Raw genomic sequence first — 26,978 nt, 5'->3', positions numbered from 1 at the left:
TCAACAATGTTTATTATTCATTTTCAGTTAGTAAGAAAATAAATTTTAAAAATTATTTATTTTCTCATTTCAAGTAAAATAAGGCTTCGATTTTAGATTTGCTTAATTTTAATAAAGGTGTTGTTTGAATCACCCCATTTCTGTAAACCATCTCAACTTTGAATATTATTTTCTCCCTATGTGTTTCCCCCATGAGTTTTCTGTTTTCACACATGCCCTGAATAAAGCATTTGATTTGCTAAGTAATGTTATGCGGGATGAGTTACAAAGCATGTGACTCGTCTGTGTGTTGCCTTTGTATATACATTGACCACCAAAGACAAAGGAAAAGGCTGCACAGATTAAAATAACCTTACCGTAAATACAAGAAATGCTGTGCAGAGTAAATTAGAAACAGTCCATCAAAATCTAGTAATAGATCTGTCAGAATGGAGAAACATCTAGATGCAGATCCAGCCCGCACTCTGTCTATTGGTGACCTAGGGTTTAGATGAAGACATTAACTCAGAGAGGCTGATCGAAGTGAAGGGGTCCAAGTAAACATCAATCAAATATCAGTTATTAAAGTTGCTGCACTTTAAGGCACATCTGTGGGATAGCTGTAAATAATTTTTTCTCTAATTATTACAGTTTCATCTGGGAAGAAATTCCTAAAGTCATTGCTAGTTAAGGTTAACAGACTTGGCTCATTAAAAATTGGACTTTTTCTCAGCCTGGCTACAGTGCTGAAGTTAATTTGTCACGAATAGTAAGATGTCCTAGCTTTACTGAGGGCTTTTGTAGAATAACAAACTATTTTTTTAGGCCAAAAGTGTAACACCAATTCTTCTTCAGCCTATCCATTATCTACTTCAAGGTGGAAGTTTGTGAGTTACCAGGGAGTCAAGCAATCAAGCATCTGTAATGTACTGCCTTCTTTTTCAGAGAAAACACAGAATCCAGGGTCATACGCAGTGCAGATGCTACAATATTAATAAGATATAATCGATTTCTGTGGGATAAAAAAATGCAGAGAAACATATAAGATTGCAACTGGTCCCAAGTCTGGATAGTCATGTTTTGGGGTGTTTAATAAATTCAGGCAGATTTCAGGAAAAAAGAGAGCTTCTCTATCTAACATCTCCTAACAAGACCAGGTTTCCCCAAAAAGTTTCCTAGTTAAGGTTGGTGGAGTACTGGAGGTCACCCAATGCAGCCTGATTTCCTGGCTGCTCGGGAGGACCAGCCAAGGGAGCGCTAACTGGGGCTAAGCTACTTTGGCCCACACTGACTACCAGTTGGGCTGGTTATAGGACTGTGGAGGCTCTCAGGTCATCGTACTCTAAGGAGCTTGGAAAGAAAAGCATCTGGACTTTTTAAAGTTTCTTGAAGACTTTTCATCTCTCATCCGAGAAGTTTCTTCAGTTCTAAGAGCAGTTGGTGGAGTCCCAGATGGTCTTCTACTCTTTCTGTCGTATTTGAGGTTTGTAAAACAATGACCAAACAATGCACTTTGATGTGCAAATAGATACAGAAATGGTGCAAAAATGCTGGTGGCAAAATCCCATTTAAAAATTCACCAAATCAGCAATTCAATACCAGCAGAAGTGATTCCAGCCCAGTTGCTACAGCTGGCACTTATATGCTTGGTATGTGTGCAGGGCAACTGAGACTATGCTAAACAAACTCAGGGAGGGAAATCCTTACTGTGTGTTTGGCAGCATGCCAGCATCCAGATCATGGTACAGCTGAATAAATTCATTCCATAAATATTATTATATGTACAGTAGTTTTATCTGTTACCATAACACTTCAGAGTTCAGAAATAAATAGGTGACATGATGGTGGCTACATCCATCTTTTATATAAAGTTATAGTTAAAAAAAAGAAAGAAAATGTAGTAAACAATTCTAATATTAAGGAAACCTTTTATTAGCCAATATGCTTGGATACTTTATGGCACCTTGCTTATACTGTAATCTTTAAAAAAAAAGACAGTTTCTTTACTTGTACTGCTTTCCACATTTCACATTCTTTATAATGCTGACAAGTGATAACAGAAGTGTAGCACAGCCCTTGAGCACTGTTTCTACTATAAAGTACCATCACAGAAAGTGGTCACAGGGTGGAAAAGTCATCATGCAAGGATGGAAAAAGACAAGAAATGCCCAAATTCTTTTCAATGAGCATTTAAAGCGTTAAAAGGAAGTTCACTGCTTTAACAATGATCTTACAGCTGATAACAGGTGGGCAGGCAAGACATCAGCCACACTCGGTCAGATGAGGAAGCAAGTAGGAAGCAGGAAGGAAAGACTTTAGCCAGACAACATTCTGGCCAAAAGCATCAGAAAAACAGCTTTCTGCTTTCTGCTTTCTACACTACAACTTTCTACACTACAATTTCTACACTGGGAAAAAAAAATAAAATAAAAAGGCTATACTGTTAAAATGACAAATGTCAGTCATTCACTTGAATTCCTGAACGGAAAGGTTTCAGTGGTTAAATATTAGGTACACATAAGCTGAGCAGCATATGTGTAGGCAGCAGACTGATGACAGGAGACAACAGATGATCAGCAGATGGTCAGGTGGAGTCTGACAGCGTCTGAAAGTAAAAATGCAAAAGAAGAGGCATTTGTTCTTATATATTGTTACTTACAAACTTCATTCAGTGTGTCCTATTAAATTAACTAACTTTAGGTTAAGAAAAAAACTGGCACTACTTCAAAAAAGTAGGGGCAGGAGACAAAAAAATGATACAACATAGTAATGCAATATCAATACAGGGACACCACATATAGACATGTTGTTAAAATACTTTGGGAATACTATGATCAAGAGGGCTATCCCATGCACCACCATCCTGAGATAATAGGAAAATACACTGAATTAATCCATCCATTCACTTCTGCTTATCCTTTTCAGGGTCGCGGGGGGCGCTGGAGCCTATCATAGGGCAAGAGGCAGGGTACACCCTGGACAGGTCACCAGTCTGTCGCAGGGCTAAGACACAGTGACAGACAACTATTCGCACTCACACCTATGGGCAATTTAGTGTTTCCAATTAACTTATCCCCACTAACTGCATGTCTTTGGACTGTGGGAGGAAACCGGAGTACCCGGGGATGACCCAAGCAAACAATCAACAGTGCTAAACAGCGTGCCACTGCACTGTTGAATTAATTCATCTGTGGAACTATCCAATACTGGACTTCCTAATGCAGAGCAAGCTAATGGCTCAGTCACACAGGTACAAATAGGACAGCAGGCTCTGTGCATCTACATAAAATAAAAATGACAATAATAACGATAAATGCTGTCTTATTTATAAATGCAGACAGACTGCTAGCACATTGCCATCAGTCTAAATTAGTTTTTGTCAATGAGCACAACTTGAGGGGACTCGAGGTCACTGCAATTTTTAGTAGATACACTAATGGTATCAATTTCAAACTTCTACGTTGCCCACCTGCTCACCTGGCGGGCCAAATATACATCGTCAGCCTTTTATGAGGGGTAATAATAAACTGGATTATATGTATGGCAAGTGCTTTAATACTTCAGGAACACTTCCTTAAAGTTAAAACTGACTCCACTGAATGGGAACAGTCCCATGGAGAATAATCATCTTTAGCACAGCAGGGGGCAGCATTCTTTAAAGGATTATTGAAAGTGACTGTGATAAAATCGCTGAGGTTCTTCAGGTTCATGTGCAACCAGAACTCATTTCTCTGTGTACATATCACTAAGCACATTTAAGCAGAAATCTTTAAAACAGGAGATTCTTTGAACCTTCCTCATGTATAATTGTAGCGACTGGAACCACTACTGTAAATTCAGATGTGTGAATTGTAGATTAAATTATATTACATACATATAGATTATGTTACCTGGCAAACTTTGACTTGAGTAGTTCCTAGTTAACTTTGGTTAACCATCACCCAGGGATGCTACATTTAAAGTTTAAATTGGTGACACATTGGACATCTGGATATATTTTTTTCTTCCAAAACCATGAAGTGGATTACATAATCAAACAAGCAGATTTGTTTGGCTACATTTAAAACAAAGACCCCAAACTGCAATGTTAATGGTATACAAGTCAGGGCACACTTTCTTTTAAAAATATCTGCATAACTGAGGATTTCTGAGGAACTCAACTGAGGATTTACACTCTGCTCAATATTTTTAAATGATCTCTATGTCCAACTCCCCAAAAAACAACAACAAAAAATTCCCTCTGGACATGGAGGTTCAGTCACAGGTTAAAATATTGAAACGATGAACTTATAAAAAAAGCATAGACAAAAAGCAAAGTGTTCCTCGACAACAAAAGACAAACTGCCCCGAACCCTCGGGGGCTCTCGCTTGTATACAAAAAAGCCCCTCATCCTCTCTGTAAATTTCCACTCCACGATCTCAACCCTGTAGGGGTGCAGATTCTGGACAAAACTGGAATTTTTCAGCCCTCATTTACTATCATTAAGGGGTCACTGTGACCTGCAACATTTCACTATTTCTCACCACAGGTGCTCTGATGATGTGCAACATGTAATATCCAAACACAGTAAACACATAATATATCACTTTGGCAAATACTCAAATATAATATGCTGATTACTTAAGCTCAGAGCAACCAATATGTTATGAGATAAAATGCCATACTTCTAAAATATGTCAGGCAAGGAGAAAAGGCTCATACTGAAAAAACCCCACAAGTGTTCAACGGTCTTTCTGCCATGACACGTGTAGAGACAAATGCGTATGGCCATGGAGTTGGTAACGAGGGTCACTCACTTTAATCAGCTGCTTCAAACCAACATTTTTGACTGTGATCGTGGGCTCTGTTCCAAAAGCACCTCCTGTCTCCTTTTCCTAACCTCTTCTTTGACCTTGGTGACCTTTTTATCAAGGTCAAAGAAATGTGAGAAGGAGCAATGATAAGGAAGATAAAGAGAACAGCAGTCCGTTGAGAATCAGAATCACCTAACACTAGTCTCCTTATATGTTGAAACTAGTGTGTGCAGAAGAAAGATTACAGAATGCATCTTAATACACCAAGGTTGGAATTTTAGAGAAAAAGCATTTTTTCTCAAATTTACTACTACTTGTGTCTGCAGCAGAGTAAAGCCATCTTTTGATGTTTATAAGCTTACTTAAAGAGGCACAGTGTCAGTGTTTGTGACTGAAAGTTGTGAACGGGAGTATTTTTGCTGCTGGCCTTAGCATCTCAGCATATGTATTTGTAGGAGCTTTCCTTTCAGGAGAAAAATGTTTACACGACTCACGAAAATGTGAATTATAAAATCTGAGGGACACAATTTACTGCATTTTTACAAATCTAGTCCTGAAAAAAATCAAGAAACAAGAAGTGCTTACTCAGTATTTTGGGTGGATGGCTTAAGGCTGCCCAAACTGTCTCTGTCGTAAAACTCTTCACTCAGTCCGGATGAGAGTTTAAAGGTAAGCTCCGCTTATTGGTCATAAGTAATACTGGGATTGTCATGAAAAAGAGCAGAAATCATCAGAGCCGAGCTGTCTTTTTTTCAGCAGTGTGCACAAAGCAAGTTACCGTCACTGCTGAATCTGTAACACAATTAATTTATCTCAACCGGATTACTGTTTTCAGAGAAAAACACATGCGTGAAACCTGAGCTTACGCTGGATAATTTTGGTAAATTTCTACCCACATCTTTGCACACAAAGGATAGCATACAGTTAGTAGATCACCCTGGAACTGTAACATCACAATAACTCGCCTCACTAATTAAATCCGTTCCATAGCAGACAAAAGTAAATACCTGATCATTTCTTATATTTAACTACTCTGAACTTCTTTTCTCCGCCGTGTTTAGCATTTCTGTGACTGCAGTAAAAATTTGTTCAATCCATCACTTATCCCATTTGACCCGAAGTAAAAATTACTTCACAATAATCCTAAAAGCAGCAATATAGCAAAGGACATAACCGATACAACCTGATTGTAAAGAACTTAAAATACACTTTGATGGCTTATTATAGCTCATAATCTTTAGAGAACTAATATAAATCTATGATCTTCAAGGCAACAACTCAACCAGTAGTTTTATTACAGCAGTGTGATGTTCAGAGTTCAGCCATGCATTTACCAGGACACTGTTTCCATGAAACCGATGTGGACTAACATTTACATAATCTGCACTGCTTTATTATGCTGATTTTTTTTTCATAACTGCTCAGACGGTCTGAATTATGGGACTGTGAGGTGCGTTCCAAAAGTCCCTTCTATCTCCTTTTCCTAACCTCTTAATCTTGAGCTTGATGAAAATATCACTTATGAAAGAGGCACAATGTAATGTGTGGACAGATGTATTTTTTGCGGATGTGATGTGTAATGCATTTGTAATATAAAAATATTTACATGAGTCACGTAAATCTGAATTACAAAGTCTGTGGGACACAATTTACTGTGTACTGCACAAAATCGAATGCGAAAAAAGCACGTCTTATGTCTGTGGTGCTTGTGATACTTGCTACTAGGATTGTTTATTTTTAGAACAGTTAGATGCGTGGATGACTCAAAACTATGTGCCCAGGGCCCAAACCTTGGCTCTATCCTAAAACTGATTCATCATGCTGGGTGTTTAGAACTGAGCCTTATTTATTGCTCCTCAGCTATCCTGGGATTTTCCTGGCTCTATATGAGAACTACAGTAACATGTCATGCTAAACTATGTAACATTCAAGGGCTTGATAACGTTTGCTCACACACATGAACTGATTTCTCCCTGCTGAATCTGTATTGAATACAAGTAAAACGTGTGTCCATTTCACACCTTAGACAGGGAAAGTGTGAAATGAACGACTGCCTATTACACACTTTGAAGTGATACTGGGTTAATTCGTGTGTTAGAATATTGCCTTTGTGTTGCAATGTGTTTAGTAATGATGTAGCTCTCCTTTGGATAAATCCTGCGCACCACCTGAATGTTAATCCTCAGAACCCTCTGCAGTGAGTTCTATCAGAAAAGTTTGATTCTCCTTCATCCTCCATGATCTGAACAGCCTCCTTGCTTTCAGAGAGAAACACATGCTAAACCTGACTAGTTGATTACTTCAGTTAGTAAGCCTGCCACTCTCAGTCATGTTCCCTCATCGGGTTTGCTGCTCTTGGCTGAATGCTGGTTATTAATGAAATGAACTGGCTCCATTTTTGTAAACAAATTATGCCACATATTAGTAGAGGACCCTGCAATTGTGGCATCACAGTAACTTGCTCAGTCTAATAAACTGTCCTATAGCTTATAATTTATTTACATTTCCCTGTTGTAAAGTGATTCAGTGATCCATTTCCTCCTATACAACAACAACAACAATAATAAAAATAATAATAAAAATAAAATTTCATGATAATCATAAAGGCTGCAACACAACAGACATTAGGAATGTAAACTGAATTATACAGAATCTTGAGTGCACTTTGATCAATTAATATAAACCAGAATCTGTTTTAGAGAGCTTAAATGAATTTATGTTTATGTAAGGCAGCAGATAGACAAGAAGCAGATTTTCTTCCAGCAGCCTGATGTCTAACAGGCTTATGAATAGACTTCAAAACCTTTTTAGCAGGTTATTGCACGAAATGGAAAATGCACTTCTAATTAATATGTGCTTGATGTGCTCAACATTTTTGTGATTGTTTTCATAGATGGTCGGATGGCCCAATGCGAAGAATTATAGGACGGTATTTGCTCCTCTCCTTTCATAAAGGATGCTTTCTGTGCTAAACGGGACAATAAAGGAGGCATTTACGCTCTTTTTCCTAGTATTTGGAGATGTGGAGTGGCTCTTATTATGTGCTATGCGGATACTTCCTTGTCATTTTCCTCAGTTAGGGCTATTCCAAAGCAAAACTGAATATTGGAACACACCGTGTGACGAGCTTCCAAAGCGCAAGTGTTTTGAAAAACACTGCTCCAAAGTGGGGGTGAAAACACTCACATGACATGACCATGGGTGATTAAGGTTTTTGTGTATCATCCCAGTTTCAACAGGTGGATTATCTGCTGCATTTAGGCAGGCGAGATGCCCAGATTTCCATCTCTTTACAAACTAATAATAATGGATTGGATTTATATAGCACTTTTCAAGGCACCCAAAGCGCTTTACAATGCCACTATTCACACACTGGTGGAGGCAGCTACCACAGCTGCCCTGGGGCAGACTGACAGAAGCGAGGCTGCCATATCGTGCCCCTCTGGCCAACACCAGTAGGCGGTAGGGTAAAGTGTCTTGCCCAAGGACACAATGACCAGGACAGAGAGCCCGGGGATCGAACCGGCAACGTTCCGGTTACAGATGTGCTTCCCAAACCTCTGAGCCACGGTCGCCATCGCTAGAGCCATCTGGGCTATGCCTTGTAATTACTGAATTCATACTCATACTATTCTACTATATTTATGTCCTTTCTGTCATTATTATTTTTGCTGCAGTCTGTGCTGCCCAACAAGACTTATCCATTCACTTTAACACCAGGGTCCAAAGTATAACTACATAAATATTAGGGGTGCAACAATACTCGTATCGGTATTGAACCGTTCGATACAGTGCTTTCGGTTCGGTACGCATATGTATCAAACAATACAAAATTTTTAATTTATTTTATCAACTTTTCTTCTGACGATGCTGTCTGTGTTGAGAGCTCAGTGGATCTGCGTTCGACTAGTCCGCCTAGGCTGCACTGTCGAGTGCAGATGTGTGTGTGTGTGGGGGCAAGCTAGCGAGACAGAAGTTAAGCTCGTTGCAACATGGCAACTGCCTCAACACTACCCGAAATTGAACCTCCCCCACCCTCATTCACATCTGGCGTTTGGAACTATTTTGGTTTTCATGTGAAGCATGACCCTGAAGGTAAGCACGTCATGGACAAAAGTAAAACAGTATGTCGGATGTGCCACGCAATGCTCAATTACATTGGTGGGAACTAGTGCGTTAGTGGCAATAGCTCGTTAACGTGTTGACGTCGTCCAGCCCCACGCATCCAAAGATGAGTGATTCCTCAATCAGATAGATTTTTAAAAAAATTATTTTCTTGTTTCAGCAACATTAAATTTAAAAACTGTACTTTTGAGTTAAAATATATATATTTATAATTTTAACAAATGACAAATTAAAAAGGCATGAACATTTTTTTGTATCGAAAAAATATCGAACCGTGACACCAAAGTATCGAACCGTATCGTTGCACCCCTAATAAATATTGTCATATTCAGATGATTACTGTCATATAGATGGGAGAAAGAGAAAGCTATACTGACTTACATAAGAAGAGAGAGATACAATGAGAGAGAGAATAGCACACTGCGTTTGAAATTCATTAAATCATCGCAATTGAAAACACCTTTGCTGTCAATGAGAAACTAAAATATGTAAAAATTGGAATCTCCAACTCCTGTCTGTTCTCTGGTTTTTTCTATTACTCTACCAAAACTCCTACTACTACTTTCAACAGAAAATGATTGCTAAAAAATTGCTGCATGAAATGCCTTCATCTTCAGTGTAACCTGAACAGCCAGAAACTCAAGTAGTCACAAAACTGTATAACAAAAAAAAAAAAAAAAACAACAACCCAAAAAACGCAAGAAAGCACATCATTACATGTGATGTATTTCTTGACAATGCTTATGATAAATGAGATTTCTTTTCTTACCTTGTTTTAAATTCTGAATGCCACGTCTGTTGTAACTATTCCATTAACACCAGGAGAGAGGCAAGCAGGTTCTGGGTAACCAAAACTTCAGTCACAATATCTGACATCCACAGTACAGTAAATGTTGATAATAAAGTTAAGGACAGTTCTTTTATCCTCCGCTGAGTCACCTCTGAACTGCTGCTTGTTTGCTCAGATTTAAAAGGTATTGGTCAATGTGAGTTGTGATTGGTCAGAATTTGCCTCCAATAACGTAATAAATGTTACACTGTTACCTTTTAGATTTTTGTTTTTTTAAGATTAGCACAGTTAGACTGTGAAAATAAAACACTGAAATAAAACCTAAAACATCTTTGATAGCGTGAAGAATAAACCCGATCGCATTAACTGTCACAAAGCTTAAAAGTCAGCCAAACACAACCAAACATAGTGATCTTTTTTCCACGGCTCCAGGCAAGGCTGGAAAAACTCAGCCCCAAAACAGCCAAAAACCTGTGTCCTTATAATAGTTAACATGGCAGCCTTTTCTCAATATATTTCATTTTATGAACAGTTGTCAGTTGTTTGTTTGTTTTTGTCAGTTGCTTAGCACTGAGTGTACAGGGATCCAAATTTAAATTTCAGATCATTTTAACTCTCTGGTGCTAACTACTGTCAAGTGTTCTTCTTTGGTGTATCTGAGGTGTAGCATAAAGAAACACACTGATTATTGAGCAAACAATGGTTATAGTTTTCACATATAGAGTTTCAAAACAGAATGGGTCAAAAGGTCAAAGATCAAAGTAATTATATCCATTATACTCAACCGTGTATTGGTCTTGCACAAATCTGAGGACAGATGTGAGTCTATTTCTGTTTCTCAACCTTCAGCTTAAAATAAAACTACTATTAATGGATTCACACTAAGATATGTGCTAGGTCAATAAATATTTTATACTTTTCTCTTGTGTAACTGTTTAGGTGTGTTTGGGATGATTGTCTTTAGACACGGAGTTGTATTTTTATTCATTATTTGCGTAGACAAGCATTTACAGACCAATCTATAAATGTCAACTCCTTTGCAGCCGCTTATCAGCTCATACTATGTTACACAAAGAGCATTTACAGTGATGGTTCAGCTCCAAGTCAAACACGCTGAACCCTATCTGATCCAAACATTCCTTCTGAAAGTCTGCATATGTGTTTCCATACATTTTGGGGAAGTTTGATCTTGCAGCTCTTGCAGATCTTCTTAGCTGTCAGTGAAATAGCAGTTCTAGAGATAATCCCTACACCAAGTGAGAAAAGCTTATTTTTTCATAATACACAGTTGTGTAAATAGTGATTAGTGCCATTTCTTTAAAGGGGTTGAGTAACACTGTTGAGTTTTGCACGGTTCTTATCAGACACCCTAACCAATGGTGCTATGCAGCTTTTGCTTATGTTGAGTAATCTCACAATCTTGTACTTGTTTGCACATATTTTCCAGGGAGAACCTATAGGACATTAGAAGGAAACAAAGGCAGAAACTGACTTTCTTAATAGCTTATTTATTCTTGGTCAAAAACACGATTGAAATTTCCAATGAAGTAGTTTACCTGTAAAATACATTTAGAGAGGTGGAAGTAATTTTATTACCGTAGCCTAATGTATTCAGCCAGTTTCTTTTACATGCCATTGTATATCTTGCATTAGCTGTTTAGGAGTTAAGACCATTTTTATGCACAGCTACCTATTTCCAGAGGGTCAAAATAAATTTGACAGACTAGCAGAATTTTAAACATAATGATTGATTTTCAAAACTTGAATGACATCCCTTCACAGTCAATGATTACCTGAAGTCTAGAACCAATGGATATCACTAATGCTGTATTTCCTAGTGGTGTGCGGATCGATACTGAAATATCGATTCTTCCGATACCAGCAATTTATGTTCTAGAATCGATTCTCATATTATAATATCGATATTTTAGTACTCTGGGGTAAATTTGTAGTTTTTCCATTAAAATGAACGCAGTGGAAAGAAACTACCCTTCGGATCGTCTAATTTGGAAGGAATTACTTCCTCTTACGCCTTTCATAGTCATATGCGGAATACGGCTGTATAAATGTGTCGCAGCCCCTGGCGTGCACACTCACAACAATGGCTGAGCGCAAACAGAGTCCTGTGTGGACACGTTGTTGTGGCAACACCACTGACCTCGTCAAACACCTCTGAGTAAATCACATCACAGAATATGATAAGCTTATGTTGAGGCAAACTGAAGAGGAGGACAGGGACAGGTGCTGTTAGGGCGAGACAGACGTCTCTCGCAGAGTCCTTTAGTGCTGCAGGCAGGCAACATGCTCAAATAGCGCACAACGTCAGTTTTTTTTTTATTTCTATATGATTATTCTACATTATTAAGCAATAAAAACAAGTTGTCTGATGTCCTCTAATCATTATGAAGCACTATGGTTATGTTATTATTACAATTACATAATACAATTATATATTGTATTATGAAATGCAATGAAACATTAAGTTTTTGTACAGAGTATCGGTATCGGATCAGTATCGCCGATACCACCCTGAATTTTACTTGGTATCGGATCGGAAAGGAAATCAGTGGTATCGCACATCACTAGTATTTCCCCCCTTGAGATGCTCTTAGAGAACTTTACCGCACCCACCTTCAGTTGGTAGTTGATTCTGGGTCTCTGTCTGTTTCTAATTAAGAAAAAGTACAAAAAGCATGCTCTGTTGGGCTGAGATAAGGCGAGTGATGTGGCTGTTGATCAGTATCCAATTTCTTTGTCTTGAGAAGCTCTTGGGTCTTTTTTGCAAGCAGTTTGCTTTGGGTAATTATGCATTTGCACCATGATCACAGTTCATCTGTTCTTCAGCATTTGACTGAATCTGAGCAGAGAGTACAGCCTCGTGCACTTCAGAATTCATGCAGTTACTTCAGTCATATCATCATTAAACACTGTTGAGCCTGTTTCACTGGCAGCCATGCATACTCATGCCATAAGATAACAAGTTAGTAAGTTAATGTTGGCTTCATCCGTCCAAAGACATTTCGAGAACTGTGCAGGCTCTTTTAGATTCTTTCTGTCAAAGGCTAATTTTTCATTTTTTATGCACTGAATTAGAGCTTATTACAAAACCATAAAGAAGGGTTATATAGACGAGTGTGCAATTGTGCCTTCTGACAAATGAATGCTTTTTTTTTTTTTTTTTACAAAAACTGGATGGAGAAAGGAATTTGAAAATTATTTAAGTTTCTTGTTTTCAATCCAGGATTTTTTAAGGTTGCTAAAGCTTTTGTTGCATTTAAAAATGATTAAAAAAAAATTTGTTCCATTCTGACTGGGAAAAGAAGAATGCCTTAATACGTACTAGCTGTACATATAAAATAAACCCTTCTAAAGTTAATCGAGTTAATTTAAGATACTGTTTATAGGGCTGGGCCATATCATACCGTTCACAGTAATACTGGTATAATGTCGGGCAATGATAAGAAAATGAAATATCGCGATAGAATATGGGTAAAACGCGCATGCGCAGTGCCTTTGTTTTCATACGCACATGGCGGAAAAAGCATGCCGGCGACGGAGAATTTGAAGAGCGAAAGTGGATCGTTGAATGAAACGGATGAACCAGAATTGGTTTGTAAAAATGCTGCAACTTCAGTGGTGTGGAACTGGTTTAGCTTTCGTCCGTCAGATACACAACAAAGCACTATTTTTCGTAGCGCATGCTAGCGGGCCGTCGTTATTACCGTGTTTTTTGGAAAATACGGCACACTTAAAATCAATCCTTTGATTTTTCTGAAAATCGACAGTGCCCCTTATAATCCTGTGTGCCTTATGTATGAATTCTGGTTGTGTTTACTGACCTCGAAACGGTTTTATGTGGTACACGGCGTTAGAAAATCTGTCAAATGTTTCAGTACGACTTTGCTAAGCTACGAACCCGCACCGCTTGATGGATTGTCGGAGCACAGCCCGGAGCATTACTGAGGATATTTTGGCCAATTTCCACTGGAAATGCCTTTTGGTTAAACTGTCAGCAAGGAATTTGCATTTGCACTGTTACATTTTTATATAACTTTAATGCACATAAAAAACAGCTGCTTGTTTAAGTGAAAACACATTGATGTTTTTGGGGGTTTTTTTTGCACTAATAAAGTCGTGAAGTTAGGGCTGTGCGATATGACCAAAATCTCATATCCCGATATAAAACATCTATCGTCCGATAACGATATAAATCACAAAAATTTAACATTATCTGTAAATTCTGTAAATCTCGGGCAGCTGAAGTGTTTCCAGCTGGGCGTCATGTATCTGGTGTCGAGTGTTTTACCGATGCAGGAAACTACACATTTTTAGACATAAGTTGTAACAGCCGCCGTTTTCTTTGCGAGTATTTATTACACAGCGTGCTGCAGGGAAAAGCCTGTTCTAACGTTTGAGTCTAAGGTTTATTTTTTAGCACCTGACGGCTCTTTTTTGCTTCTCATCGGTAAATACTCTGCATACTCTTTCATGTGATTCAGTTTATTTTGAAAAGTCTCAACAGGATCTTGAGCTTTATTGTGAAAGGTTTATGTAGAAAATAAACAAGCGGACACGTGATGGTTTTACCATCGTTGTTGCTAACAACAATGCATAAAAACAGGCGCTTGTCCGTCTGTAGTGTGGTTATATTAAATATAAGACAAAGAGAGAACTTTAAGAAATTAATGTAGCCACTACAGTGACCATCAAAACGATGAAAAAATATTGCCGTAAACAGTTTATTTTGCAACACCACAAAACAAACGATAGCATAAAATGAAACAACAGACGTTTTTATATCGTCATCCGATATATATCTTATATCGAACAGCCCTATGTGGAGTTGTAAAGTATTTTGTCTAGTGTCAATTATATCGTCAGTTATATCGTTATCGCAAATTTTCAAATGCATATCATGATAAATATTTTTGGTCATATTGTCCTGCTCTACTTGTTTATGTTTTCTTTTTCTCCTGACATGATTGTGCTTGTAATTGTGCCTAATCACATTTTATTTATGTTATTACAGACAAGCCTTAGCACACCTTATGGTTACTTTCAATTTAAAGCTCATATATACTTCTTTCAAATCATATATGACCATATGTACATATATATCTTCATTATCTCTTCTCATTATATTTTTCTCTTCCTCCACTACTGCTCTGTCTCCTCCTTCATTTTCACCTCACCCTCTTCCTTCTCACTTCAAACCTCATCTCCTGAACTGAAGCCATGAAAGACATGAAAACCTGCATAAACACGCTCATTTATTCCCGATATTGTCAGAATGAATTACTGTCAGCAGATTAGACATATGACTCCTGTCTCCAGACAGCTGACAATGAACCGGCTAAACAACAACAGCTGGTTATAAACTGGTGTAACTGCTGGTGTAAAGCGTGTCAAAGCAAGGTGTTACTGTAATCCCGTTACATTTGTCAATAACACAGTAAGCTAACGTTACTCTGCTATGTTCGGTAATTACATCACTGTTAACTGTATGAGTTACAAAGGTTCTTCAGTTATCTGCACAGGGGTGGAGGAAAGAAAACAAACAAACAAATAAATGTGCCTTTTTGTTTCCTGCATGCTACCTACAATCAGCTGATTTCAGTCCATGTGCAGATGAAGGAGGGAAATGGTGGAGCTTACATTACAGTTATTTTAATTGCATGAAAGGACAAACTGAAAACTTCTTCCAAGACAGAAACAGCTGCATTATACTGCTGCTCTCTGCAAGCATCTAGCTAGCTAGAGATTTGTGTTGACACTGGCACTGTAGCCTAAGGTTAATACTGTTAACTAGTAATTGCGAGACAATGCGTGTCAATTCATTGCGAAGTGTGAAAGTAACGCAACGAGCAGTGTAACGAATTACACAAAGTACTGCATTACTTTTAAGAAAAATAACACGTGATGTGTAAAGCATTAAGTTTTTAGACTGTGGTTATTAGCGGCCATTATGACAGATATGTTAGGTTCTAAAAATCACAATTTTCTTCTGACAAACACTTTGATTAAATTCTCACATAGCATCCGAGTCCAACAGTCCACTTCACTAACAGCAGCAAAAATATCACACACACAAAAAAACCCTCCACAAAAAGCAAAACAACCCCCCCCCCCCAAAGCAAACAAAGCAGTCTTACCCTCTGAAAAGTGGGTAAGGATAAAGATATCCTTAAAAACTCACCTCAGTGTCGCCGTCATCCGACAGAACTGAGCTTCACTGGCTCATCCTTTCCTTTTACAAAGTTTTACACCCTCCTTCAGAGTAAATAGATGTGGAAACATATTGACAGCAGAGGTGAACTGCAGACTTGCAGCCTACACGCTCTTCAGATCAACGGCGGCAACAGTTGTTTGTCCTACAGCGGCCACCATCCTGTTATTTCCACACTCTCACACCAGGGGTCGCTGAAATTTGGCAACGGGACTTCCTGTCATATAGCAACTAGTTCTGTGTCATACAGCAGATTTTGGTGTCGATCGGATACCAAATAAATTAAGGGCTGTATTGCCGATACCAATACTGATACTAATACTTTTAAGTATCTTTTAGGGGAGCTTATGTAGAAGCTTATGTGGAAGAGCAGTGTGTCATGAAATGTACGAGCTAAGTCATCCTACATTTACCAAATTCTGAACACATTTTAATGACCATAAAATGACAGTGTTGTGATTTTACTATCCACATTAAAAATACCTTACCAGTAAAAGAAATACCTTTCAGCTTTCGTTACTGTGTTGTTGGAAATGTGCCTGTCTTTAAAGGACTTTGGGTCAGCTTCTGCTGTTTTAGTGTGCTATAGGCTATAAAGAGTTGATGTGACAGACAACAAAGTTTTTTTCATAGTGCTTGTTTGAGGTACATTTTTTCATTTAAAAAATGATAATAAATATGTATTAAACACAGTTCAGTGGGATTCATACTGGACTTTGACAACAGAAGCAAAAAAATTGATCCAGATGCGTTTGTATCGATCTGATACTGATACCAGCATTGATATCGATACTATCAATATTTGAATCGATCATTTGAAATTTTTAATTTTAAATAATTCCTTTGAGGTGAAGTGGTTTACCAACTTATTCAATGACAAAGGCACGATTTGGAATACCTTTTCAAACAATCTTTTTGTAATTTTTAATTGATTGATTTATTTTTACCTGAATGTAGTTACAAGATTAAAAAAAAAACCTTTAAAGTTATCTAGTTCTCATAAACAAGCTCTTTTGGCTTGGAAGCTTGCATGCAAACCTAACTTCTCTCCAAAAAGTTATTAATGTATATAATAATGGAAATATACTTTATAAGAACAAATCACTTTATTATTAAAATCGAGTTGAAAATGATATTGTGCTACTTAAACATTTCTTTGGCGCCGAGGGAAATCTTTAAGTTTATCCAGGTTTATCCAAGTTTAACATACCTGTTATAATCAAAGAATATGCAGTGGTGTTTGAGGCTCTGTCAAGACGTGTGCTGTAAGTTTTTTGAGGCACAATAGCCAACATTCTAATTAGTGATACATTTTGGTTACATAGAGGAAAATTCTGCTTAACCAATAATGTTATGAAGGTTTCTTTTAAAATACTACAAAATGGGTATATACCCAGTTAAAAAGACATTGGATGGGTTTACACTTGATATGAATTATTGTTGTTCTTTGTGTAAGTTATACATTGAAAGTATGATCTCTGTTACATAACCTGGTCACAGAAATTATAAATGTAGCAATGTGCTTGTCTTTTGTTTTTCAGTCACAGAGTTCAGTCACTAGATACATATGTTTTAGTGAGGTCAACTTGACAAGTACTGTAAATATATCAACAGGTTCATCAGCACATGGTATTGTAATAGAGTTAGGCTGTTGTGGAAACGAGAAACCGGAATCTGCAGTGATGTTGTTAGAGATGTTTTGCATATCATTATTGTTATGGGATGTGTAGATAAGCAGTAATAAATATGTCAAGACGATCACCTTATTTTCTTTAGTCTTTTTATCTCTACAGGTGCCCTGGATGAGGCTGTGGACTACATCCAAGACCTGGAAGCCAGGTTGGAAGAAGAAGCCCTGCCATCTCCTGTCCTCTTCCGCAGATATCGGTCATCTGATGACCTAACAGGATTCTACACTAAATTTCCATCTGACAGTGTCTTCGGGAGGTTTTAGGAGTCCATCTGCTTATTGACAGTGGGCTAAACTAAACAAAGAAAACTGGTGAGGAAGCCTGCCTAGAACCCTCACGCCACGCCATTAATAGATGAGTTTCTGATGGACTCTTTGAGGGGTGTTCATGGAGCTGCTGACATATTTATTGTGAGCAATGCCAAATTGCCATCACCTGGACCAATTATCTATTCATTCATCATGCTGTCCTTCCTTCCTATCTGGATCGGCAGGGAAAAGGTCAAGGCCACTATGCCCCTCAAATTCCAGAAATGCTGCCAGAATGTGACTGTCATGCTAGACTGCCTGGCGATTGCACAGGAGACATCCTCTTCTCTGACCTTAAAGTCACAAACATTCTCCAATTGCAAGATCAGGATGACTCTGAAAGGGCTGATGGGTGTTTCTCCCAGTGGGTTGGAATTCATCTCACCTCTGTATACTGTCTGCATCTCTGATAAGGAGATGACAAGCATCAGTGGAGTGCTTCCCTGGCTGGAGCCAGGAGACCAAGACGTGGCAGACAAAGGACTCCTTATCCAAGACCTCCTTGCTGATGTTGGAGCTAAACTTTTCATTCCACTTTTTAAACTTTCAGGGCATTTCAGCAAGCTTCACACACTTACAGTGATTGAAAATATTAATCAGATCCTCCTTTTTTTATGAATTAATGAATGTTATGTAAATAAGTCAGGGTTCTGTAAACATCAAATCCAAAGACTTCCTGAGCCCTATTTGCAATTGTTATATATTATATGAATATTATATTGAATCCCACGTTTTTCTCCTTGAACATTTCACTTCAAGAACTCATTTGACTTCAAGGATTTGATTAGCAAAACAATTCTGGATCCAACTCTTTGCCCTTTTACAGTGGGATCAAAAGTTTGGGCAACCTTTTTAATAGTCATTATTTTCCTGTATAAATCGTTGGTTGTTACAATAAAAAATGTCGCTTAAATATATCATATAGGAGACAAACAGTGATATTTGAGAAGTGAAATGAAGTTTATTGGATTTACAGAAAGTGTGCAATAATTGTTTAAACAAAATCAGGCAGCTGCATAAATTTTGGCACTGTTGTCATTTTATTGATTCCAAAACCTTTAGAACTAATTATTGGAACTCAAATTGGCTTGGTAAGCTCAGTGACCCCTGACCTACATACACAGGTGAATCCAATAATAAGAAAGAGTATTTAAGGGGGTTAGTTGTAATTTTCCCTCCTCTTTTAATTTTCTCTGAAGAGTAGCAACATGGGGGTCTCAAAACAACTCTCAAATGACCTGAAGACAAAGATTGTTCACAGTCATGGTTTAGGGTAAGGATACAGAAAGCTGTCTCAGAGATTTAAGCTGTCTGTTTCCACAGTTAGGAACATATTGAGAAAATTGAAGACCACAGGCTCAGTTCAAGTTAAGGCTCGAAGTGGCAGACCAAGAAAAATCTCAGATAGACAGAAGCGACGAATGGTGAGAACAGTCAGAGTCAACCCACAGACCAGCACCAAAGACCTACAACATCATCTTGCAGCAGATGGAGTCACTGTGCATTGTTCAAGCATTCGGTGCACTTTACACAAGGAGATGCTGTATGTGAGAGTGATGCAGAGGAAGCCTTTTCTCTGCCCACAGCACAAACAGTCGCTTGAGGTTTCCTAAAGCACGTTTGGACAAGCCAGCTTCATTCTGGAATAAGGTGCTGTGGACTGATGAAACTAAAATTGAGTTATTTGAGCATAACAAGGGGCGTTATGCATGGAGGAAAAGGAACACAGCATCCCAAGAAAAACACCTGCTACCTACAGTAAAATATGGTGGTGGTTCCATCATGCTGTGGGGCTGTGTGGCCAGTGCAGGGACTGGGAATCTTGTCAAAGTTGAGGGACACATGGATTCCACTCAGTATCTGTGTTGCATTGAAGGAAGTGGTGGTGGAGGAGGTCACAGGACTTATGGGTGGGTGAGCTACTTTGGACAGGCCGATTCCATCTCAGACAACCCATCTAACACAACCACGATGAGACGCCAGGGCTGAACCTGGCTTAATCTGGCTCCAGATGCCATCATATCAGGCTCAGGTAGTGGTCCTAGACATAAGGAGAGCATAAATACACAAGGCATTCATAATTCATAACTCAGTTACTAATAACATAAAAGTTCTATACACACAAGTGATTCGTTTTTACAGCGTTACGTTATTTTGTACTCTAGTGTAATGCCTTCCAGCTCTGCTCTAACAAACACTGTTTTGTAGCTAATAATAATCTTTTTATGAGTGTTAAACTGTACTGGATGGCTGTTCATAAGCATTTAAATCTTAGCAATTGAAATTTGAATTTACCAATAATGTTAGTCGCAACCAGAAACCTGAAAACCTCTTGAAGTAGGAACACTCTCACAAAGCAACATTCACACAGTCAAAGAGCTCAGAGAGCTCTTGCTTGCTGATTTTAGTCTTTGCTTTACAAGCTCACAGACGAGTTCAGGATGGCTTCCCTTAAAAGTTCAAATAAAAAGGCAGTAAGTCTCTAATCTGAACTGAAGGTATGTGATTATAATTTATAGCACGTCTGTTCTTCAATCATGCAGAAATACTAACTCTAAACTTTAACTAGCGTTGTTATAATCCAGCCATAATCTGATTTAACCTAAAACCACCTCTATTTTTGGTGTTTGCCATCTGTGTAAGCCACTCGTGACGAGCCAGAAAAGGAGGAACAGCCGACATACGGAGCTGTGAATAGTGTGAGGTCTGGTACGGGAATGCAGAACATGCATGTGGTTGCAGAACCCTTTACCGGCTGCATAAAAAGGCTGTTTTTATGTTTCAGGTTAAATTCAAGTCGTACTTGTGCTGTTGCATCACTTTCAGGAATAACGTGACACTGTAACTGCCCCTGTTGTCTAATACCTTTGCTTATAGTATGTACAGCAGCTCAAGACTTACTCTTATGGATTGCTTTTAACCAGCAGATATTACTATGTTTTAATTTTATGTTTATTACTTCTGACTGTTGTTGTGAAATACTTTGTGATCCTTATCCAAAAAGGCTCTGAAGGCGTTTTTTTTTTGTTTTGTTTTTTAAACTTTGATGTCTGTAGAGAGCAGGTTTACTTTTGCGTCTATGAGCATTCAATTCATATCTGAATGCATAATGGACTGCACTGACAGTCATCAGCCCGAGGCTCAGCTCTGTGCAAACCCGATCAATACAAAGGCCAATTCAACCCCCCAAAAGTCCCCACATCGCCTGCTCTCTTCAGTGCATCAGCAGGGAAGCGAATAAGGCTCTTATTAATGGAGATGAGCAAACACGTTTTACAAAAATGTAAATGCACAGACATTGTGCCAGACTGAACTGTGGCCATCAGAGCACACGCATGGACAAAATTTTGACATAGATGTATGTATACCTTTAATGTGTCACTGACAAGGTGGAATTCCTGCTTGAATACTTGTTTTGGTTCAAAAATTCACAATGAATGAACTTCATTCACTGTGGATGTTGTAGCAATGTGGGTAAACCTCGTGATAAGACATATTTAGTCATAATAGTTTTCAGATGAATGTCTAATGAAGGAAGTAAGCAGGCTGGAAATGTTAAAAAGAAAAAAAATCATGCGTGTTTTGGTTATTTTTTACACGAGGAGTGTGGTGTGGAGATGTTTATTGACTTTTTTTCTATGAGATGTGGCAGCTAGTGAACAGGGGCTTGATTGAGGGTGTACAATCAAGACAGAGCAGAGTACCCAGATCAGATCAATACTGTGCAGATGAGGGAGTCTTGTGGGAAGAAGCTGGGTTTGTTGCCATCTGGGCTCCCTAAAAAGATCCACTTTAACACAAGTTTAATCATTTGATCCCCACAGAAGGCACACAATGAAATTAAGAGTATCTGCACAGGCTCAATTCATGCTTCACATGATGATGGTGTTTTGTTGATTTAGACTGAAAAGCATGATGTAACAGGGAAGTACTGCAGTGCTCTGAAGGTCTCCTCACAAAACACAACTTGATATCACTCCCATATTGGTGTGAGTGCTCTCAGAGTAATTCGAGGGCTTGCTTGGCTCGTCATATGATGCCTCTCCAGCTATTACAGTACATTAGAAGGAAAGCTTGCAACCAGACTGTGGAGCTCATCTCCAGGATGTTTGTACTTCTGTGCTGCTGCTAATGTAGGAATGACAGGTGCTCTCCTCTTCTCAGGTGGTGCTGGTGGAGAAAAACAGCGACTGTGTAGTTAGTTAGCGTGTGTTTGGGAGCTGGAGGAAGACGCACAGGTGTCCTGGACAGGTGGTCCAGGAGACATTTGCTGTCTCGTCTCAGGTTCCAAAAAGAGCATTCTGTTCCTGGCCCTGCAGAAAAACTGTGCATCGTTGTGTATCTGAATCTAGATCTTTGTCTCTGTTCATGTCACAAACTGAAAGCATTTTCTTTTCTTTTTCTTTTTTTTTTTTTCCACACAAGCACATTTCATAATCCTCTATTTTTTTTACACTTCTCTTTTTTTTACACCAAAAATAACACAGACAACCGAATTTTAACTTGACTGGTTACAGTTCCCTCTAACTCAGTATGATGTACATTTCTGCAAAAATGAAAAAGACGTGTACTGGGCAAGAAGTATTAAAAAAACATGGATGATTACTCGTTGGATGCAAAACGAGGCCCAAATGTACAAGAACTGACAGCTGGTGGTCCAAAACCAGAAAAAGAACCAGAACACCCAAAAAATGAGATGAAAAAAAAGAAAGAAACTAAAGCAAAGAAAGGAGGAGGTAAGGAGGGAACTGTGAACTAACCGAACACGTGTAAAACTAAGCTGAGAAGTAAAGAAATCAATGAAAAACTGCATAGAAAACAAACACGGACCCACAATGTAAGTGAACCTTTCAGAACAAAACAGGCGATATAAAGAATAATCAAAAATGTAACAGCAACACAATTAAAATGATCATAAATGAACTCAGCACAGCTTCTATTTTTTCATCTTTTTTCCACGTTGACTGTCTTTGAAATCATCAAGCATTTTACAACATCTTTTTTTAACATGTCTTTCAATATTTTTGTTCCTTTTCTGTTTAATAATTTATATCACTCATAAATCCCCTTATTAAATGTGGTACCGGTGGGCTAAGCCCTCTTTAAATAGCCAACAGAAGGGTTTAATCTCCTATTAAAGTGGGTGGTTGAGGCATTCTTCCTCTGAGTGCAGCTGATATAAGTGGTCTTCATGTTAGCACAAAGAAACTATTTCTGTGTTTGATTTTTTTTGGGTGGAACAAGTTCTGATTGTCTTCACAAACTACAGAGAGCATGCTGTAAATTTGATCTAGCTACTTTGGCCTTCATCATGGATTTTCTTTCTTTCTCTTTGTGTGTTTCACTGTTTCTCTTTCCCTCTTTTCTCCCTGTCTTTGCATTCATGCATTATTTATCTCTCAGAGCAAACCAGCTTCCTCCCCCACCCCCCCCCAGCCTCTCATGTCCCCACTGCCCTCCTGTTCTATATAAATCACAGTGACTTTCAATTGATATGTAAGATGAAACCATCACTCCCATTTCTTAAACATATTCAAAACTAGGAGTTTAAGTTTTCTCAGGCGTACTTTCTGGTTTGCCTCTTATGTTCATCATGGCATAGATTCAACAAGGTGCTGGAAATATTCCTCCGAGATTTTTGTCCATACTAACATGTCAGCATCACACAGTTGCTGCAGATTTGTCAGCTGTGACTCTCATTCCGGTACATCCCAGAGGTGCTCTATTGGACTGAGATCTGGTGACCTGCTGGAAGGAGCCATTAGATGATCCGTACACTGTGGTCATTAAGTGGTGGACATGATCAGCAACAATATTTAGGTCGGCTGTGCTGATCAAACAACACTCAGCTGGTGCTAAAGGGGTCCAAACAGTGCCAAGAAAAAATCCCCAGACACTTAAATCACCACGAGCAGCCTGAACTGTTCGGGACAGGATGGATCCATGCCTACCGACTGAATGCTGACGCAGCTGATAGGAGAGACACCCAGTGTGGTCTTCTGCTGTTGTAGTCCATCTACTTCAATGTGTTGTGCATTCAGAGATGCTCGTCTGCATACCTTGGTTGTAACGAGTAGTTGTTTGAGTTGTTTTTGCCGTTTTATGACCTCAATTCAGTCTGGCCGTTATTCTCTGACTTCTGGCATCAAAAAGGCATTTTCACCTGGAGAACCGTTGCTTGCTGGATATTTTTTCTTTTTCAGACCACCCTCTGTAAACCTTAGAGATCGTTTTGTGGGAAAATCTCAGTAAATCAACAGAAATATTCAGGCCGCTCTGACTGGCACCAACAACCAAAGTCACTTAAATCCCCTTTCTTCCTCATTCTGGTGCTCAGCTTTAACTTTAGCAGGTCGTGCCTGACCATGTCTTCGTGCTTAGATGCTTTGGGCTGCTGCCATGTGATTGGCGGATTAGACTTTTATATTTTCATAATAACTTTTAACATGGATATTAAAGTCAGTACAAGAACAGATCTGCACGCATTGCAACATCATTACATAATATTTTCCAACTGTGAAGTCAAAGAGTTCATGTTGATGAATATGGCCTTTACCGTGATCAATACCTACACTGGGAGATTAGTGAGACCAGTACTTCAACTTTTATTATTTATTAATGAGCTGTTTGCATTACAAAATTTTAAAAAAGAGTTTCGCCAAAAGGAGTGTGAGAGCTAAACTACTTACTCTTAAATGAATAATCTCAATTATGCTCCCTAATGAGCTTTATTACAATTCTGGGAACTGTACTGGATGAGTCACAAGTATACTTCAATGCCTTTTAACTTGTCAAATGTTGAGTCAAGTGAACCCGATTAAAAAAGAAAGCTACAATATAATTTATTTTGCTTCGGGGATTTGAAGTAAGTGAGGATATTGCACAAACATCTACTTACAGAACTCATAAACATCTCGGCCATTACTGAAGCCTGTTCTGCTGCTACAGCGCTTTAAACAAGTATTGTCACGATTTGAATCCATCTTTTTTTTTCTTTTTTTGCCTCAGGTGTCTCCAGCAGTACATCACCTCTTACGCATAAAGGCAGCAGTGTTTCTGAGAAGAGCAATCCTCTCATTCCACTTCTCTCCAGATGATAAATAATTTAATATGAGTTTTAAATAGGTCACATAAAAAAAATAAGTGATTTTCATGTGATGTGATAGAGTCAGACTCACTGTGCATCGTGCGCCACATTCAGCCCACGTTGATCATAATTGGGCTGGACCCCTAATGTGCCATTGTGACTCTTTTGGCATAAATTGTAAGAAATAAATGTGTTACATTGCAGAAACGGTTCTGGTAGCTCATTGCCTAGACTGTCCTGTAATTAGAAAATAGAAAGTTCTTGTTAGTTTACAGACAATGCCTCATTTAAAAAATACACCGTGCACGGACTGTAAACAAAATAAAATAAATAAATAAACAAAAACCAAAAAAACAACAGAAAATTTCTAAGTAGTGAAAAAAGGTTTCTGTTAATTTGCTGAGTATTACTCTGATTATATATATATGGATATATATATATATGGATATATATATATATATATATATATGGATATATATATATATATATATATATATATGTATATATATATATATATATATATATTTATATATATCGGCAGCTGTAAAACACGAGTTAAAAAGTCCAAAAACTTATGCCCACCTTCTCTTGATCCAAGGCTGTGCACTGGGCCGGATTGGACTTTTTGCTGGGCTCATTTGCCCCCCCCCCCCGCCCGTTCGACACCTCTGGGACAGACCACTCTTATTAAAGTTAACTTTTTATTTGTATGTTTGTTGGTTGGTTGTTTTTGGTTGTGCATCATCAGCGTGGATGTTGCTGCAGACATCCGTGGGTGTACATCCGTGTGACTGAAGGGACTTCTGTTTTCAGTCTGACGGATGTCTTCCTTTCAGAAGTTTTTCAAAGGAGGCTCATTTAGACGGGAGGCAGTCTGGTTTTTTAAACACTTGGTTTGTTCGACTCAACAGCAACTACCACGTAATTTAACCATTTAAAAAAGAGAAAGAAAGAGCTATTTCGTGTGTGTGTGTGCGTGTGTGTGAGTGCGCGCGCGCACATTGTGGGCGTGGAGAGGGAGACGGGCCCTTCCCTGAAGCCGCTGAGCGCTTCTGCCAGATGAAACGCTGTAGGAGGAAAGAAGCGCACGCAGGCGTGAATCCGATGGGTCAATCTCAGCGAGTGGATCGCATCTGCAACTAGGGCTCACGGACTTAGTGACTTCCCGCTGCGGGTTTCACACCTGACACAGCTCACTTACTCGGACAGTTTCTTATTTATTTCCTCCTACTCTAACAGCAGAATCCAAAAGATTTGCAAAGACACACAATAATGACAACCGAGTTCAGTGCAGACTAAAGACTGCATCACTCTGCCCTGCATCCGACGGCTGACCTCCCTGGAAAGATGCAAACAAGACACAGAATGTATTGCGTGTTCGTAGCAGTGTTGCTTGGAGCGGTGAGTACTCTCTGACATAATCATCGTGGGTGTTAAATATTTGCCGTCAACTTCACCTGGTTACATTTTTCCCTGTCACATCGTGCGCAAAAAGCATGCCAGTTGCGCATCAACATGGTCCCATTAGAAGGTGGTTAAAAGCTGGTGCGAGTGTGTGGGGGAAGTTTTCTCTCTTTCACGTGTTTTATTTTCTTTTTATTAATATATTTCTTCCCGTCCAGCCTGTCACGCCCTTCACCTTTTGAGAGAAAACTTTCCTGAAAATCTTTACTTTTCTCTCTGTGATTTAAAGTCCCAGTCGTGTTAGATGATACTGGTATTTGTGGTGCCCACCTTCGTGTCTCTGCACCTGTCCCACCCGCAGCCCTGGCTTGACATTGTGAAGCAAGAATGGATGTATGCAGGAGCCATTCAGGTTGATACTCTATAGCCTCAGTTGTGGATCTGTAGTTCCACCCTTCTCAGTTACATGTGGCTCCACAGACAGGAGGACAATAACAATGTAACAGTGGGCTCTGTGGAGGAGATCACCAGTAAAGCCCGGGTTTGGTTTAACTTTGGTGAATTCCTCGATTTA

General features: G+C 38.8%; 1 protein-coding gene across 1 annotated transcript in view; it reads left to right on the top strand.

The window, feature by feature from the left end:
* The first annotated feature begins 25,897 nt into the window (after nt 1-25,897).
* ngfrb (nerve growth factor receptor b) overlaps nt 25,898-26,978 on the top strand; it is a 36,930-nt gene continuing 35,849 nt past the window's right edge. The window contains exon 1 of the mRNA XM_005949267.2: nt 25,898-26,401. Coding sequence (XP_005949329.1) covers nt 26,348-26,401 — 54 coding nt within the window. The 5' untranslated portion in view covers nt 25,898-26,347. The remainder of the gene's footprint in view (nt 26,402-26,978) is intronic.

Source organism: Haplochromis burtoni, unplaced genomic scaffold (genome assembly GCF_018398535.1).
Source record: "Haplochromis burtoni strain Fernald_Lab_line unplaced genomic scaffold, NCSU_Asbu1 Contig_642, whole genome shotgun sequence".
Lineage (NCBI taxonomy): Eukaryota > Metazoa > Chordata > Actinopteri > Cichliformes > Cichlidae > Haplochromis > Haplochromis burtoni.
Note: the sequence above shows the minus strand (reverse complement) of the source record. Positions and strands in the feature narration are given on the sequence as shown.